This window comes from Cynocephalus volans, chromosome 6, assembly GCF_027409185.1.
Source record: "Cynocephalus volans isolate mCynVol1 chromosome 6, mCynVol1.pri, whole genome shotgun sequence".
Taxonomy (NCBI): Eukaryota; Metazoa; Chordata; class Mammalia; order Dermoptera; family Cynocephalidae; genus Cynocephalus; species Cynocephalus volans.
Window position 1 is genome coordinate 85,006,162 of NC_084465.1, and position 19,811 is coordinate 85,025,972.

Sequence of the window (19,811 nt, forward strand, 5' to 3'; positions counted from 1 at the left end):
AATTACTCATTGGGTTTTTTTTTCCTTAAGGTGTTAAATATTTTACTCTATTCTCTTCTTGCCTGCTTAGTTTCTCAAGAGAAGTTCCATGTCATTCTTACCTTGTTCCTCCATGGGTAAGGTTTTGGTTTGTGTGGATTCTTTCAAGATTGTATGTCTTTGATTTTCTGCAGTTTGAATATGATGTGCCTAAGTGTAGATTTTTTGATATTTATCGTGCTGTGAGCTTCCTGGCTCTGTGGTTTGGTGTCTGTCATTAATTTTGAAAAGTTCTTAGCCATTATTACTTCCAATATTTCTTCTGCTCTTTTTCATCTTCTCCTTGTAATTGTCTCACCATTCTTGGATATTTTTTTTCCTTTTTTGTTTTTATTCTTTTTTCTCTTTTCTTTTCAGTTTAAAAAGTCTCTATTGACTTATCTTCAAGCTCATTTTTCCCTTGACTGTGTCCAGCCTACTGATGAGCCCATCAAAAGCATTCTTTATTCCTGTTACAGTGTTTTTGTGTTCAATATTTCTTTTGATTCTTTCTTAGTGTCCATCTCTCTGCTTACATTGCCCATGTAGTATTGCACGTTGTCCACTTTTCCCAATAAAGCCCTTAGCATATTAAGCATAGTTATTTTTAATTCCCAGTCTATCAGAACCTTTCAAAATCTCTGCCATACTTGAGTCTTGTTCTGATATTTGCATTTTCTCTTCAGACTGTTTTTTTGCTTTTTAGCATGCCTTGTACTTTTTTGTTGAAAGGCAGACATGATGTATTGGATAATTAGAAATGAGGTAAATAGTGCTTTAGTGTGAACTTTTATGTTTATATGGCTAGAAGTTAGGCTGTGCAGTAGTTTGTTTCTGTTGCTTACAACAGAATACCTGAAATTAATTCACAAACTAATTTATAAATAAAATGAAATTTATTTCTTACAGTTTGGGAGGCTGAGGAGTCAAAGGTCCAGGGAATACATCTAATGAGGGCCTTCTTCTGGGTAGGAACTCTCTACAGAGAGTCCCTTGCTGACCAGGATGTCACATGGCAAGAATAGGCTGAGCAAGAGAGCTAAACTTCTCACTTGCTTTCCTTCTAAAGCTACCAGAACCACACCCATTAAACCATCAACCCATTACTCCATGAATGCATCAATTCATTCACGAGGGCACAGTCCTCATTATCCAAACAGCTCTTAAAGTTCCCACCTTCCACTATCGTATTGGGTGTTAAGTTCTAACATGAGCTTGGGGGGGCATTCAAACCACAGCAGGCTGTGTTTAATGTTTGCTGCAGCTGTAGGTGTCATAGGCTTCGATCTACTCTAGAGTCCTTGTTTTTGTATCCTCTGTTATCTTTGAGTATCCCTAAAACCTCCTTCTTAAATAGAATCTGTGTCTTGCAGCTCTCTCAGTGGTATCGATGTTGTTGTAAGTCTGTTGATGTGGTGGTAAGGTAGAAGGGAAGCATTCTATAATCTTATCATTATTGCATCTTGGCCTTTTGGCTAAGATCAAGTGTAGTATCTGTTCTTATCAGTTTAATATAACCTTATCATTAAATCTTAGGGGGTTTTAGTGGGCCTGAGTCACTGGGATGTGACCTTCAGAACAATTTCTTAGCCTTTTTAAGAAATATCCCCTTACTATGTGAGACAGGAAGTCTAGAGGGGGCTGAGATGTCTAATTGCCCTCCCCTAAGTCAAATTAGGCTCTGGTCAAGTAGTTTCCCTTGTGGGCAGGCATTTGTTAAGGAGAAGAGAAAGCTCTGGGAATATTTTAAATGGTTACTTTCCATTGGGCTTATTTCAAAATGTTTACTTTTCCCCTCTCCCTGCCCAAAGCAGGGTAGATTTTTCTCTGATCATCACTGTGTGAACCTGGTGGGCCTCCTGGAGGTAAAACCCAGAAAAGTGTAAAGGGCCCTCTAAAACTGAGCCCCCAGGAATTTTTAACTCTCAAGCTCTGCCTCCAGCAATTAGGCAATTACCATTTAAATCTTCCTGGTGAGCCGTCATTCTCTGTATTTGCCAGTCTCTCCAGTTTTCAGGGTCATGGTTTGCCCCATGACCTCAGTTCTGTGATAGAACTAAGAATCATTTATTAGCTTTTTTCTTATTGTGACGATACAAGTGAGACTTCCAAACTCTTTGCATGTTGGAGTGGAAACTGGAAGTTTCTGATGTTTTCTCAAACAGATTCTTCCTACAGGACCATGATGTTAAATGATTATGATAAGTGTTCAAATTCTGGACCATGGAGTGCAACAAGATCTTAACATGCCTTCTGAATTTTTTAAAAGAATTTTTAGAAATTATGATTTTAATGTTAATTCCATGAAATTTATGATTAAGGAAACTCTGCTTTAAAAACTTGTGTTTAACCACCATTTCTTACACATTTCTTGGTTTGTATTAGTTGGCTTTGACAAAGCACCAAAATGATTTTAAGATAGAGTTGAAGTATCTGGAGGATGACCTCCTTCTGCGCCTTTCTGCGGCAGAGGGAAGTTTTCTAGATGACACCAAACTGGTAGAGAAATTGGAAGCAACAAAGACTACCGCGGCCGAGATAGAACACAAGGTAGGAAAGGGCAGAGGACGCCTGGCAGGTTTTACTGCTCTGTTTGAATGACATGCTTGGGTGAAGGTGTAGCCAAACTTAGTAATTCCTCTGAGCGGACTGACTTGTGGAATTCAGGTCATTTAATAAATTGCCCTTAAAAATTGGACTGGAAGTGATTCTGAATGGAGTTGGAGATGGTTGAATGTATGTTTCTCCTAATTCCGCAAAGATCCAATCACTCAAATTAGACTCTGTCAGGCTATTATTTTTCCTGAGTGGCCAACTTTGAAGAAAATTGGAGCCTGCTGGCTTATATCATTGAAAATCTAAAAAGGGCTAGCATCCAACTCAGGCAAATTAACATCCTACAGCCTCACTCCGGTTTCCCAGTATGTTGGTCATTTTAAAGAAATCTTTAGAGTTGAAGTTTTGTTTACAGGTCTGCAGTGGCGGAAGACTGAGCAAGGGATGGTCTCCTGCTGTACTTAAATGCATTATTCACCCTGGGAAAATGACATTTCAAAAAGCCAGTAAAAAAATTTTCGTTAAGTAGGCTTCCTGCTTAATGTCCACCGTGGGTCCCAATATGCCTTATGTGTGGTGTGCATTTTGGATTGTCACAAGGAGCCATTAACCCTTAAAATTCCATTGTTTCAAAGTAATAATCAGACCCTTATTTGCTTTCTGAAATACTCTCATTACTAAGTAATCTATTAATTACCCAGAAGAAGCTGTGTCACCATACATCCCAATATATTTGCCTTAGTTTTAGCAAGGAAGTGGAATCCCAAATTACTCCACCCTTTTAAGTAAGTGAATTCTAGGTGGTTCCTAAGATGGTAAAGATTAGGGCAATTAAGTAAATTAGGTCTTAGCTTTGAAGTTAACTTCTAATTGTCTCTTAAAATGTCTCTTCCTATCTTCTTAATATATTGCCATTTGGGACTTCCGTCTCTGCTCTACATTTTATTTCCTTTTATACACAAATATTATGAATCAAGCCTATAGAAAAGGTTGAAGAAAATACTGTATAAGTGTAGGACCAGCAGTCCTAGGTAAAAGAATTAGATATTTGAGCCTTGAATAAAAGTGAATGTGTTGATCGATAGTGGTGAATTTTTTTTAATTCTCTCTCGGAATGTACCCAGAGGCTAATACATAAAGGTAAAACTAAGTGGAAATATATGAGTATATGCATGATCTGGTGCAAAATCAAAATTAGACAGTCATGAGAGTCTTTATATAAAGGCTTCTCAGTATGCATAATTAGTGAATATATTATTGACCTTGGCTGCTTTTGTAGACCTTGTTGCCTAATAAAGTTATTGGCATTGAATTGACCCATCAGACTTTTAAGAGCCATCCCTGGGAGGTGATACAGCTGGGTTATTAAGCCCTGAAAGAGAGAGGGGAGGCAGGAAGGTGACATTACTCAGAAACAAATTCGGTAGAACCAAAAACAATTAGGGTTTTTTTGTTTTGTTTTGTTTTTGTTTTTGTTGACCCGTAAGGGGATCGCAACCCCTGGCTTGGTGTTGTCTGCACCACGCTCAGCCAGCGAGCGCACCGGCCATCCCTATATAGGATCCGAATCGGCGCTGTCAGCACCGCACCTTCCCGAGTGAGCCACGGGGCCGGCCCAGGTTTTTTTAATCTGTAACCTACAAAGCAGATAGAATTATGAAGCTCAGTTTATGAAAAAAATTATTTTACAATATGAATGTAATAATTTTAGAAAAGCTCGAGCACAAAGATACTATGCATGTTATTTGTTTTAGTACTAAATTTCGTATTTTATATATGTCCTTTTGTTACTTGGGTATGTCTAGAGAATATGAAGAATAAATATTTATTTTGTTTGATCCCACTATAGGTGATTGAAGCCAAAGAAAATGAAAGTAGAATCAATGAGGCTCGAGAATGTTACAGACCAGTGGCAGCAAGAGCATCTCTTCTTTATTTTGTTATTAATGATCTCAGAAAAATCAACCCCATCTATCAATTCTCTTTGAAGGTAATGCTGAATAGCCTAAAAAAAAGTTGAAAACTTCAAGAATTTAACTTGTTTCTGGAAATTTAGAATTTACTTTTAAGCAATCAGTGTACCCAGCAAGGAATCATAAGGATGTAGTTAGCAAAAAGGCTCAAAAAACAAAAACAAAAAAACCTATCCTTATTCCCTCATGAACTTTTTCATTCATAATTTTCAGTAAGATTGAGATAATTAAGCTATAGATGTGATGTCATATGACATTTGTGTATTGTTCCTAAACAGAGTCTTAAGAGCGATATTAAATATTAGGTAATTTTCCTTCAGGCTCCTATTCTGTCTTTGTGAAAATGTGTCTTATGAAGAGATTTCCTGTATTTCTCTGGTGAAGAGATAGAATAAGAACCATTTGTTAAGACACTGTTACTTTCAAGGCAATTTTATACTCTGGATCATTTTATACCCCTGTAACATCCCAATAAAGTATATAGCTTTTTCCTCACTTTTCTAACATTTTTAGATTATAAATAAATTTTTTTAAGAAGTCACATTTTGTAATTTTAAGAACCAGGATTTGAACCTCTGACTGTTTGATTCCAAAACCCATGTTCTTTACTTAAACCATTCTGCCTCTGGGCAGTATTCATTCATTTTGTCCATCAGTTTTTAAGCAAATAATTATTGACATCAATCATCACTCCAGATGCTAGTCACTGAGTATACAGTTTTGATATAACATTTTATATTTATATATATCATACATATGCACATATGCATATATCTATATTTGTATATATCATGTACATATGCACAGATATATAAATCACCGCCTTTATAAACATATCTGTTGTCATATATAAGCATATATATATGTTTATAAAAGCAGTAAGTACAATAAGAGAGAATAAGAGGGATGGAGGGGCTGCTTCACTGGGGGTTCAGGGAAGGCCTCTCAGAGGAAGTGACATTTTAGGTGATTCCTGAAGGATTTATCCATGTAAAGAGCGTTTGGAGAAAACGGGAATGTGTGAGACACGCAAGAGTTTGGGATTCCAAGTAGTGAATGAATCTGGGTGGCTGCGTGGTAATGGATGAGGGGGAATGTGGCCAGAGATGAATGTAGAAAGGTGGGAAGGACTTGATCACGTGCAGCCTTGTAGACGATGTTAAGGATTTTGGATTATGTTCTGTGTGCAACAAGAAGCCATTGAAAGGCTTCAAGCAGATGACTGATGTGATGACAAAAGACTCCAAGAAGTGAACAGACTTGAGATATGAGTTGAAGCTGGAATCATTAGCTCTTGGAAATGGATTGGACTTAGGCAATGATGAAGATGAGAGGGTCAAACATAACTAGCAAGTTTCCTAGTAGTACGGAACTAGTATGCAAAAATTCAGACAAGCACAATGTGGTTGAATTTTGGAACAGCAACAGTGTACGAGGAGAACAATAAAACTAAATCAGTAGTGTCAGCCCAGTAGTACTCAAAAACCAAAACTAGACTAAGGAAATTACAGGAAAAGAAAACTACAGAGTGGTCTCCCTCATGAACATTGTTGCTAAACTCCTCTGGAAAAGAACATTCAATTTTTCAACTTTAATTATAATACTGTAACTCCATACTTAACTTTATAGGAAATTGCCAAACCATTTTCCAGAATGGTTTTTACCATGGTGCATTCCCTCCAGCAATATGAAAAAGTTGCAGTACTATACCTGTGCTACACTTGGTACTGACAGTCTAAAATTTCAGCTATTTTACTAGGCATAGTAAGAGCTCATTCTGTTTTTCTTTTGCATTACCTGATGACTGCTGAGCATTTTTTAACATACTTATGGGTAATACATTTGTCTTATTATATAACATGTGTATTAGTCAGTTTGCAGTTGCTGATAACAGAATACCTGAAACTGGGTAATTTATAAAAAAATGAAATTTATTTCTTACAGTTTTGGAGGTTGGGACATCCAAGATCCAGGGGGCACATCTGGTGAGGGCCTTCTTCTTGGTGGGAACTCACTACAGAGACCGGTGGTGACCAGGGTATCACATAATGAGGGCTGGGAGAGAGAACTTATTAACATGCTCACTTGCTCTCCACGTAATGCCACCAGTCCATACCCATGATAACTTGTTAAACCATTAACCCATTACTCCATGAATGGATTCATCCATTCATAAGAGCATAGTCCTAACAATGCAATCACCTCTTAAAGGCCCCACCTTTCAACACTGCCACATTGGGAATCCCACATGAGTTTTGGAGGGGATAAATATTCAAACCATAGTAATATGCTTGTTCAACTCTTATCACTGAGTTATACAACTTCTTTATATAATCTGATACAAATTCTTCATTAGGTATATGTATTGGAAACATTGTTTTTGCTAGTTTGTGCTTTGCTTTTTCATCTTTTTAACGGTGTCTTTTGAAGACCATAAACATTTAAATTTGATAAAGTTCAATTTATCAATTTTTCCTTTCTATTGTGTCCTAAAAAATCTTTACCTAACACAAATCCCAAAGTTTTTCTCTTATTTTTTTCTAGCAATTTTATAGCTAAGCCAATTCATTTTTAATTACTTTTGTATATAGTGTGATATAATCGTTGAGGTTTGTTTTATTCCACGTGGATATCCAGTTGTTCCAATACCATTTGTTGTATAAAGTATCCTTTCCTCATCGAATTGTCTTGGCACCACTGCTGAAAATCAGTTGACCGTGCATTTGTGGGTTTATTTGTGGACTCTCTATTCTGTTCCATTGATCTAGGCATTTTGCATTTTTCTTTAGGCCAATACCACACTGTCTTGATTAGTGTAGATTTACAATAAGCCTTGACTCAGGTACTGTAAGCCTCTCAACTTTATTTTGTTTTTCAAAGTTTCTTAGTTATTTTAAGTCCTTTGAATTTTCCACACAAATTTTGAAATCAGCTTTCCAATTTCTACAAAAAAAAAAGGAAAAGAAAAGCCTTCTGGGATATTGATTGTTGATTGAGACTGAATTGAATCTGTAGATCAATTTGGAGAAAATTAACAATATTGAGTATTCCAATCCATAAATATGATATATCTGTATTTAATTAGGCCTTGTTTAATTTTCTCAACAATATTTTGTAGTTTTTAGTATACAAATCTTGCATGAAACCACTGTAAATTGTACCAAGTTATTACATTTACTTTCAGATTGTTTGTTCCTCATATATAGAAATACAAGGGATTTTGCATATTGATGTTGTGTCCTGCACCCTTGCTAAAAACTCACTCTTAGACCTGGTAGCTTTTTTGTAGATTTCTTAGGATTTTCTACATACATGGTCAGGTTGTCAGTGAAAAAAAAAAAAGTACTTTTTTCTTTTTAAATCTCTGTGCTTTTATTGTATTATACTGGTTATAACTTTCAGTGCAGTGTCAAATAGAAGTGCTGATCTTAGAGGATAACATTCAGTTTTTCAACATTAAGTATAATGTTAGCTGTAGATTTTTGTAGATGCTTTTTTGTCATGTTGAGAAGTTACCATCCATTCCTAGTTAGTTGAGAGGTATTTCTTTCCTTTTTTAAAACTATGTTGACATTTGTCAAGTTCTTTACATTAATTGAAATGACCATATGGTTTTTTTCTTTTCTCTTGTTAATATGAATTACATTGTGTGGTTTTTGAATTTTAATTTAAGCAAGGAAATGGAATTCCAAATTACTCTATCCTTTTAAATAAGTGAATTCTAGGTATCTTGATTGTAATGGTTATTACTGGAATATATCCATTTGTGAAATTGAATCCAACCATATATAAAAAGCATAATATATTATGATCAATTGGAATTTATGCCAGGAATGCAAGTTGGCTTAACTTTTTTTTTCTTTTTAATACATGGGTAGAGGAGAAAAGGATGATACAATTCAGTTGCTCAAGGGAGATGTGGGTGGATTTTGTGGAATCGTGTAATAACAACAGTAATGGCTCCAAACATTTAATAAGCTCTTACCATGCGCCAGGAACTGTTTTAAGAGCTCATATAATCCTCATAAAAATCCTGCCTGTTCTCTCTCCCTACAAATAAACCCTAAACTGTAGCCCTATGTATCTGGGGCTAACTAGACATTCAGGCACCAACTGTCACCTTTACATAAATGGTCACATTAAATTTCCTAGGCTTTCAACATGCTGTTCCACAGAGCCATCGAGCAGGCTGACAAGGTGGAGGACACGCAGGGGCGCATCTCTGTCCTGATGGAGAGCATCACCCACACCGTCTTCCTGTACACCACCCGGGCGCTGTTTGAGAAGGACAAGCTTATCTTCCTATCCCAGATGGCTTTTCAGGTAAGATCAGTCACTGAAAAGCATCCCCAGAACCAAAGGCAGATGCCTCTGTTTATTATGTATGTTACTTCTGCTGAAGGAAAGCACAGTCCTTTTTTATTTTTGGAAGTCCTTGTTGCCATGAGGAGAGCGAATTTCCCACAGGGAGCTGGGACATGTGACAGCCTTCTCCTAGGTCACAGTGCTTTGGTTCGAGAGGGTATGCACCTTTAAGCTCCCACTATAGCAGTCATCCTTAAAAACATCAGTGAGACATTTTCCTCACCTTCTTGGGTCCCACAAAGAACTTTCCAGGTACTACCAGAAAGGTTCTTTGAGATCAGGGTTATGAGTCCAGATCTGAGTGGTTCTAGGAGTTTCTCAGAGTCTCTTCAAAAAACAGTGAGTGGGTTCATCCGTGTTGTCTTAAATGACAGAATTTCCATCTTTTTTAAGGTTGAACAGTATTTTGTTATATATAGTCAATAATAATGTACATTTCAAAATTGCTAAGAGTAGGTTGGAAATGTTCCCACCACAAAAAATAATATGTGAGGTGATAGATATGTTAATTAACTTGATTTAACCATTCTACAGCAAAACCATATATCAAAGCATCACACTGTACCCCATAAATACATGTAATTATTATTTGTCAATTAAAAATAAAATTAGAAAGTGAAAGAAAAAAAGGCGATAGTATTGGGTAAAAAGAACTCCAGGTTTCATGCTCCCATCTTCAGTGACACCTGCTTCCTTCCCTTTTACTCTTTTTCATAGGACCTCTACAAAAGATGTGTAAGTAAAGGTGTCCATGATCAGAAAAAAAGCCTTGAGGGTCACATTCCTGGATGAACTAAGCATGTTGTTGTCCCTGTATTAGCTAGTTTGCTATATGGATTTTTCCATCAATCCAAACCTTGAGGAAAGGTCTATGTCTTATCTATTTTGTCTTCTCCAAAGTGCCTTGCCCAAAGAAAGTACTTTATAAACACCTGCTGTTAGTAATGATAAATGGCGATTTCTCTTCCAATGTTTTTGGTATTCATAGATTTCTTTGAGTTGTATAAGAATATATGGGTGTAGGTGTTTTACATTGTATGTGATAAAAAGGAGCAAGATGTTACAAAATGAAATACTTGTTTTTATACAAGTACATATTGTTCATTAACAGGAAAGGACCAGGGGTGATAATACATGACATACACATCTATTTAAAACTTCCCCTTGGAAGCCATAGATAAATTATAATCTATCTCATATCCTGCAGTCTGCATAAATCAAAGTTTCCTATCTATGTGGAAAATTACCTGTTTATTGAAATAAATTAAACCAAATTGGGAAAAATTAATTATCCAATAAAATAAAATTTTATTTTCTGAAGTGTCAAATCCAAAGAAAAAAATATTATTTTAATGTATGTTACCACCTATAAAGCATTTTGAAAATATCTAGAATTTTAAAATAGCATAAAACTAAAAATTTTTACCCATTTAACCTTGTGAGGTGCTATAGTTTCTATGTAGAAATTAGGAATACTTCATTTGTGCCCTCTGAAAAGCCCACAGTACAGAAACAGAGCGTCTAAAGTTTATTCCAACTGATGATGTATTTGTTTAGTTGTATCTATTAAAAAATTCTGTTTTTTCTGAATATAATCTCACATAGAAGAAAAACCTTTCATGTACCTTATAATTTACTTAACATAATTTCTATACCAAAACTGATAACACTAATTGTACCTTCTGTCTAGTATTTCAGCCATTGTCACCTGAGGCTTTCTCATTTTGTATAAGTTTTAAGACAAGTTTGATCCAACAGCAAAAGACCAAATATGAAAGCATATTTCAAATAGTTGCTAATAGGGATAGGTGTTGGAATTGGAAAATTCAGCCTTTGTCATTAATTTTTATTAGAATTCCAATCATGATTTTGAGATCATGGGTATAATCTTAAGATTCCTTATTTCAACTATAGAACAGATATCTATCTGCCAGAATTCTCAGCAGGGTTGATTCTGCCTGTTCAATCATGTCTGCTAAATAGTGACTGCTTCTTGTGCTGTGATTTTGATGTAAACCAAATGACCCTTTTTTCAATTTTGTGTACTCTCAAGATTTTGTTGAGAAAGAAAGAGCTAGACCCCCTCGAATTGGATTTCCTGCTTCGATTCACAGTTGAACACACATATGTGAGTCCCGTCGACTTCCTGACTGCTCAGTCATGGAGTGCTATTAAGGTAGGTTAGGAACATGGTTTCTCAATTTCTAAAATTTATTTCAAATGTTAGGTCTCTCCAATGTAGATATGTAATGGGAAAAATACAGATGATACATTAGAGAGCATTTCAGTTGTAGAAATATGCTATATAATGTGATATTCTTTAATTAATTTTTGTTGATTAATTTCTTATTTGGAAGTAAAGGAGCTTTTATGTGTGCATGAAAAAATTGTTAATAAATTTGTGTAGTTTATCAGGACCTTTGATAAAAGTGATATAAATGTATTTTTTTTCAATTTACCTAAATCTAGTTTCTTTATTTTGTTTTCTTTTTTTATTATATTTCTCTACCTTTTCTAAATAGTTTTTTGAATTACACAACAATACAGTAGTTTATTCTCTATTATAAACTGTTTAAACAAAGCGGAATGTTGTAGAGAAAAAAGTAAAAGTCATTTTTCAACCCTAATTATCAATCCTTATTTCATTTTTCTGTCAGAAGATCCTAATGTTAAGAGTTTATTCTCTCGGGCTCTGGAGCTCCTTAACAGATGTTCAACATATGCTAAGCTTTGTCCCATTCTTTTTCTAAGAAGGAAACATTTGTGTGCATTGAAAATAACTATGTTATTCCTTATTTTATACCGTGATTAGATTTTATGTGTAAAATTTGTATTTTTAATTGGATTATCATTTTAGAATTATAAATTCAAGTTGAAAGGTATTTAGCCAGGGTATCAGCAGAAAACAGATGGCACATTCAAAGGGGTGGTGAAAAGAGTTTAAGGAAGAATATATTTCCATAGAATCGCAAGAAGGATAGGGGTTCTACCAGGAATGGGAAAGGAGAAAGGAGCAGTTACTGGAACTACTGAGAAACGATGTTATGGGAGAGAGCCAACCAATAGGAGCTGTGGCTTTCAACAGAAGAACATAGCCATTGGCAAACCATATCCCAGCAGGAAAGAGTTGGGGAAGAAATATCCCTGCCTCTCTCTTCTCCAGTATGCCAGTCTCTTGCCAGGGCTTCTGTTGGCCAAACCCAACCAGGCCAGAGGACCAGGGAGTTTAGTTCAGGTAGTCCTTCTAGATCATTCTCTAAGCAGGACAGAAAAGGGTGCAGAGTAAATCTGGAGAGGAAAATGAAGACTATCCAGCATAATTTCTGTACATAAGTTTAGCTACATTTACAAGTCTTTATCTCAAACTATAAATTATTGTTCACCCCATTCCTACCTGTTTCCCTATTCAATCACAGGCAGTAGCCCTTATGGAAGAATTTCGAGGCATAGACCGAGATGTAGAAGGATCTGCCAAGCAGTGGAGGAAGTGGGTGGAATCCGAATGTCCAGAAAAGGAAAAGTTACCACAAGAATGGAAGAAGAAAAGTTTAATACAGAAGCTGATTATTCTGAGAGCAGTGCGCCCTGACAGAATGACATATGCTCTCAGGTAAAGCAGTTGGCATTTTTGGAAATGCAAGTTAACGTGGAGGAAAATTAGTCTTAGGGGCGTAAGAGTATCTGGTGGAGGTCCCTGTTTACTGTCCATATTGGTGGGAAGTGATTCTGCTGAGATGTTCATATTATAATCACTGCTATTGTTAAAATTTTCTAAACACTGAACAATGTGCTAGGCTGTAGGCAGACTCAGCACATCCTTCCTGAAAAGCTTAATTCTGAAATCAGTAGGGGAGACAGGAAACTGATGGGTGTCAGCAGAGTTCAGAGGCCAGGAACATGCACTATCCAAGTGTAATTTCCATCGTCTTTATTCAGTGGTAGCATTTTGGCTCCAAAGATTTTGTATGTCAAACAAAAATGAATTTCAAGGAAACACTCGTAGTCCTACAACTTTACAACCAATGCAATTTAAAAGCAGAAACCCCTGTCTGCTTGGTTCAAGTGTCCTTTCTCTTTGCCCTCTTGGCTTCTAAATGGTAGTATGCTGCTTAATTCACATAAATCTTATTCTAATTTGAATTCACCAACCGAAGACTTCTCAACTTCCTTCCCTATTGTGCTTCTTTTTCTTCAAATAATGTTCACGTGCCTCAGGTTTTTTCCTTTGTTTTGTCTAGTTCAGCCAGTTCTCCCTTTGCAGAAGCCTCTGCCGAACTCTACTTTACAAGTTAATTCTACTTAGCAGTACTTACTTTCTGCTAAATCTGACGCTGCTGGAAAATAATCCCTGCTTAATTGAGCTTCCCTGTGTTAGAAACACCCCAAAAAGCATTTGTATATTCATGAGAAGCCCAGCAGGCTGGAAAATTGCACTGTGGCAAATCTAATGAACTGTTAATAAGTAATGGGGGAATCTGCCAGGGGATTTGGGGGATACAAAGCCATACAAAGGCAGCTGATGGCACTCAGAGGGAGGTCTCAATAGCCCCCCCCCCAAAAAAAAATGGAATGTAGCCTTCTGATTTTCAGAACTTCCAAAGAAGAGGGATTTTATTGATACACCTACTGTGTAAATCTAGTTGGACTCATTGTCATTCCAGGAAGCCATCCCATGTAATAAACATGGTTTGCTTCTTTCCTGTGGTTTCCTTTTCAAGGTCAAAATCACTGATCGTGTTTTTTGTGTTACTCTTTTTTACAGAAATTTTGTGGAGGAAAAACTGGGTGGAAAGTATGTAGAGAGGACCAGATTGGACTTGGTGAAAGCATTTGAAGAAAGCAGCCCAGACACTCCGGTATTCTTCATCCTGTCTCCAGGGGTAGATGCCCTGAAAGACCTAGAGGTCCTTGGTAAGTGGCCAGAGGACTTGCTGGCGCACCCTCCTCCCCCCCTCTCAGCCACCGCCCACCTGACCTGACTTTCCACTTGTTATCTTAGTTTCCTTTTTTTCATTTGTTGGAGATTGGGTGTGTGGAAAATGTAAGGCTAATAACACTGTGGTATAAAGAAATGTCCAAATGGAACGTTCCTCTGGTTGGCATAATGCAAGTCTCTTTTGTACTGGTTCCACCTTTTGACTATATGAGGGCCAGAGGGCAATTTTCTCCATGCTCATGTAATCTTGTGCCCCCTATGACTAAATAATGGTCATTAGAGCAAGTCTGTTGGATTGTGCGAGGCACTGTCGCTTTGTGCTCTGGATTACTATCCCCCACGGCCTGCACCGAGAATACCAGGTTAATATAGCTGTGACCTGCCTGTGCACAATTTAAACGCAGCCTCACGAGGTGAGAGGCTTGTGCATTTACCCAATGAACCAATTGGTTCAAAAACTGATGGGGTATCTACCACATGTTGCTCCTTTTTATGAGGGAAATGCTTTGCTACTCCTGCAAGAGTTTATAAAGCTCCATAACAATGCCTGCCATCTATCAAAATGTCAAAAGCTTCATTATCATAAAACCAGAGGAACTGACTTCCACAGGCTTTTCTCATGCTTGCAGTGAGGCAGCTGTTGAGAGCTCAAATTGCTGCTTGTGGAAACAACAGAGGTATAGTTTGGATTTTTCAGAAAAGTGACCTAGGAGATGGCAGCAGTGACCACAGATGTACATTGGACCACAAAGTTCCAGACTCCTCTCACCTCTCCTTAATTGACATTTCCTATCACTCTGCTGTATTCTCCCGCAGGCAAAAGATTTGGGTTTACAATTGATTCTGGAAAATTCCACAACGTGTCTTTGGGACAAGGTCAGGAGATGGTTGCAGAAATAGCACTGGAGAAGGCTTCCAAAGAAGGGCACTGGGTCATACTCCAAGTGAGTGTTGAGATTTCATGGAAAACACCTTGCAATGTGACACAGAGGATGGGCAGCACAGAGCTGCCTGCCTGATGGGGGAGGATCCTTTAACACAGCACAAGGTGATTTGCAGAGCCCAGCAGTTCCCTCAGCATTCATGACACCTCCAGAGGTGATAAGGGGCTCTGCTGACAGGGATGGCTAGTATCTTTTGAGGGATTGTCTAGCCACTGTGCTTTAAAATTAAAAATATTAGGGGAGCCCCATCATTTTCCTGACTTACAGATATCTGGAGAACTCTGGTAGTGCTTGATGACAAAAAGACTCATATAGATTACCAGCACTGTTAGCATAGTATCTGACATTGCATATTGCCTTGAAGTTGACAGAGCCATTTTCTTACATATATAATCTCATACAACTCTGAGTCTGCCCCTAACTAGTTGTGCAGTGTGTCCTTTTGTTTGTGGATTAATGGATTACCGGGATTAGAGTAGATGAGGTTTGTCTCTTCTAGGGCTAACACTGTATGGGTCTGATTCGACAACCCAGTGTCCTCTGGGGTGGCCCCCTTGGCTGGGGATTCCAGCAAGAGTCCAGGAACCCATGGAGCACAGGCCAGCTTTAGGGGGCACCTGAGGAATGCTGGCTCCTGCAGCAAACCCTGCTCACTGTCTCAGCAGACCTGGGAATGCCCATTTGGTTTGCAGCTGAGTCCTCCCAAAGGTTCCCTTTAGTGGACAGTTCTCTCTTCATTACACCAAAGCTCCAAGGGTAGGTATTGCCATTCTTGATGCAAAATGAGAAAAGTGAGCTTGCAGTGGTCTAGAGAGTCTCAAGGCCGCAGAGCGGATAGGTGGCAGAGTGGGTACTTGAGTCTGGGCCTGTTTGGCAGCACATGTGACATTCTTTTCACTAGCCCACACTGCCACCCTCATGCAGAGACATGGCACTGGCCTCCCGTAGTGGCTCAGTATCCAGGTTTGATGCATTTTACATTTCTGCTTGAAATGAAACTGGATTCATGAAGAAGCTGCCCAGAGTCCGAGCAGGCTTATGTTTGCAAGAACATAAACTTCTGGAATAGTAAAGATCAGGTCCTAATAGAAACCTTTGTAAGGGGACTTGGGGTAGTGCTTCCCCTTCTGAGGCTCAGAATCAGACGGGTAACAGACGAGGGTTTTTCAGAGACAGCAGTTGTTGCTCAGACAGTTTGGTAGACACTAAGGTCTTCCTACAAAGTAAAGAGTTCTTTAAGAGATCTCAAGCTCCCGGTGGCTCTGACCGGAGAGGACACTAGAAGGGGTAGAGTCATCTTCAAATGAACATATTCAAGTTGTTTGTTATTTTTAAGCTCAACTACCAGTCGCCACCAAAAATGAGTTGAAAGTTTTGCCATAAAAGAAAATCTTGAAAGTCCTTACTTTGTCAAAGATCTATCTGCTTTTGGATATCTATTCCAGACCTTTGATTTGTGTTCTTAATGGTAGGCCAGCAACCTAGAATGTAACTGGTTTTTCTATACCTCTCCACTCCCCACCCCTCCAGCCACACATAGACTAATTGGAGAGCAGAGACTATTCCAGGCTTTTGGGTCTCCCAGTTTTTGGAAGTTTCTAGTATTCCTTTGATCGGCAGTTAAAAGAGAAGCAGGACTTTGAAGAAAGAGAGGATCAACATAATGGGAACTTTTTATATTGTTTGTAATTTATGTTAAATTATGTCAGCATAGGCATTTAATAAATATGTACATGTTAACTAGTTCTTACCCAAACCCTAGAATGGTCATTTATTAGGATCAGGTATAGCCCCTCTAAGGGTTTTAGCTAGCATTTTATCAAAAGCCCATACTCCAGAGAAAACTATTATATCTCTTAGGCACACCAGATGGTTTGTGAATTAACATAACAGATATTAAAAAATATTTTTCACAGGCAAAATGGGTGGTATTTAAGATGTGTAGATTGCTTTAAAATGTTGCACAGGCGTTGCTGTCTTTGGACAAATAAGCATAAGAATCTAGCCAGTTCCAAAGTGTGCCTGTATTCCACGGTGGCTCACTTGGAGGTTTTCCTATCCCTTAACTCCAAAGTCACTGCTTAGAATATTTTTACATTTGTTTCAAGTAAGGTACTGATGCAGTCCATAAAACAGAGAATTAAGACATAATTGAGCTTACAAAACAACTCAATTATTGTTTTTGTTTACTTTTATGAGTAGCACAAATTGTGAGACGTATTCTCATAGCCTAGAAGCAAGCATACTGGGGAGGGGACCTTTACCTACTGCATTAGTTTGCTAGGGCTGCCATACCAAAGCATCACAGACTGGGTGGGTTAATCAACAGAAATTTAATTTTTCACAGTTCTGGAGGCTAGAAGACTGAGATCAAGATATCGGTAGGCTGGTTTCTTCTGAAGCCTCTCCCTGACTTATAGATGATCGATTTCTCCCTGTGTCTTCACATGGTTTTTCTTCTGTGTTTTTGTATCCCAATCTCCTATTCTTATCAGGTCACTAGTCATACAGGATTAAAGCCCTCCCTAATGACCACATTTAGCTTTAATCACCTCTTTAAAGACCCTTTCTCCAAATACGGTCACGTTGTGAGGAAGTGGGTGTTAGGACTTCAACATATGAATTGGGGGTGTACAGTTCAGCCCATGATATCTACCAATGTTCAATATTTGCCAAGGGAATAAAAGCCTAATAATGCAAACAACTGAATTGGTGTAAGTCTTTATGCAACAGACATTTCAATGAAGAATGCCTACTTTTCTATTCCCTTCTTTGCCTTCTTTCTCTGTATTTTTGCAGCTATTATAATTTTTAATGTTTTTCTTTGTTGGCAATAATGACATATCTCTGGGTGCAATGTTTCGATCACTATATCAAGAACTTCTCCAAAGCCAGAGACCATGTAAGGTACTGCCTTTATACCTCTCTCCCAGCACCAACTCCCAAGCTGTCTCCTGTGGGTGTTTAGTATTAGAGAAGCAAATCTGTGAATCATAAAACTGAAAAGCAAAGGATGATAATGGTGGTGGCATTTGTTTCTTTCATGATTTCTAACAGCTCTAGGACTTAAGAAAAATAACATGTTAGGAATATGCAGATCATCTTAACAAAGAGTATTCTTTTTCAGCTAGCCTTTCTTCCCCTATAGCCTTTAGAATATATATGCTAATGAGTAGGCGTATGAGTAGAGGAGCTTTCTGGCAGAAAAAATGAAGTGGGTAATCAGGTACATTTCTGGAGTTTAATTTTTATACTTTATTAAACTAACCCAGATAGTTCTCAATAATTGCATATGAACTGTAACAAAGAAAAGTATTAGGCAACTTCATCTCAGAGGTGTCTGAAGGAGGTTCATGCATTAGGAGATTGTGGTTTACAGAGACAACCTTAGTGATCTGGAGCATTTAATGTGTTCAATGTTTAATTCTCTTTAGGCTCTTTTTTTCTTTTTCTGACACAATAATAAAGGAAAATTTTAATCATGGTTCTCTGGATTTTCAACACATTCATATATAGGAAAATGTTGTAATTTTATAATTCAAGTAATATATTTCATTTTCACAGATATCATAAGCCATAATATCTTTCAGAATGTCCATTTGGTAGCCAAGTGGCTAGGAATGTTGGAGAAACTCCTAGAAAGATTCGGCCAAGGCAGCCACCAAGATTACAGGGTTTTCATGAGTGCTGAGACTGCACCTACACCAAGCGAACACATCATCCCTCAAGGACTCCTGGAAAATTCCATTAAGATCACTAATGAACCCCCCACAGGAATGCTGGCCAATTTGCACTCTGCCCTCGACAACTTTGACCAGGTAAGAAAGCAGAAGCAGCCTGATCTGACAGCAGAGTCAGGTCTTCTCACAAGACTGTGGGGACCAGCTTCAACTCATGCGTCTTATGCAGAAGGATAACAGGAAATCTCGATGTTCATTTGTGTATGTTTGTGTGTCTTTTAATCTCACGAAAGAATTGTCCTGTCATTCCGTATTCTAATGACTAGGAAATATATTTAAATTTCACACTAAAACTCAGAAAGCTATAGCCCCATGTTTAGGGAGAACAAACTAGGTAACTTTTTGAGGAACCTGTTTCTCGAAGACAAATGTGGTAGACTAGTATCTCTTACCACAGAAAGAGGAGAAGTCATTGTCATTCTTGTTGGTGTTGACAATGATGACAATAATGACATGGAAAGAGTTTCAGTATAATATTTGAGATCTGGTTTTAATATGAATAAACTTAAAGTTCCTCTTTTCAGGTTATATCCATGATGACATTTACATTTTCATTTCCTTCTTAAATAAGGCAAATAAATTTATATATATATATAAATGATACCTCCATTAGCATGATTCTCCTTACCTAGATTTTTGTATCTATCTGTATCATAATCAAGCTTTTCAGTTTCCTTTGTTGCTGTTGCTCTGAGTTCCCACTCCTTGGTCTAATTTCTTAGAAATCCTTGCTAAATAGCACTCTTGTTAGGAAAAGTAGAATGTGCCCTAAAGAGGAAATGCATATGATTTGGCGATAAATATTCAGCCCCCATGAGAAGTGTTATCATTCTCTGTGAAACACACTGACAGGCTTAACTTTTTCTCAGGTTCCTTTTGGCCAGTACCCAAACCAACAGTATGAGGGGGTTATAATAATTGGCTTCCTAAGCATATAGTGTTAATTACTTAATTAAATAATTGAGTAATTTGTAACCTATATATAAGGGTACTTCGAAAAGTTCATGGAAAAATAGAACTAAAAAATAATATGACTCTTTCCATGAACTTTTTGAAGTACTCTTTTATACAGTAGGCACTCAAAAAATCTTGTTGAGTCTATTAAATATTTGCAATTTGCCTTTTTTTATGTATTATGGCAGACATTTTTAATCATCCCTTAATTTACAATTTCTAGTCATTTATGGAATTTTTAAGTTCTTTCCCAAAGTAAGTACAAAAGAGGAGTTTGATGTATTTAAATAGGATTTATCTAGCTCACTAAAACAATTGTCTTTAT

General features: G+C 37.5%; 1 protein-coding gene and 1 pseudogene across 1 annotated transcript in view; both read left to right on the top strand.

The window, feature by feature from the left end:
* The window catches only part of DNAH11 (dynein axonemal heavy chain 11), a 315,191-nt gene that overhangs the window by 268,725 nt on the left and 26,655 nt on the right, over positions 1-19,811 (top strand). Inside the window, exons 67-74 of the mRNA XM_063101058.1 lie at positions 2,404-2,568; positions 4,424-4,564; positions 8,700-8,870; positions 10,966-11,088; positions 12,329-12,522; positions 13,675-13,823; positions 14,665-14,792; positions 18,383-18,610. Of these exons, the coding sequence (XP_062957128.1) occupies positions 2,404-2,568; positions 4,424-4,564; positions 8,700-8,870; positions 10,966-11,088; positions 12,329-12,522; positions 13,675-13,823; positions 14,665-14,792; positions 18,383-18,610 (1,299 nt within the window). The remainder of the gene's footprint in view (positions 1-2,403; positions 2,569-4,423; positions 4,565-8,699; positions 8,871-10,965; positions 11,089-12,328; positions 12,523-13,674; positions 13,824-14,664; positions 14,793-18,382; positions 18,611-19,811) is intronic.
* LOC134381441 (U2 spliceosomal RNA) lies at positions 1,474-1,705 on the top strand (annotated as a pseudogene).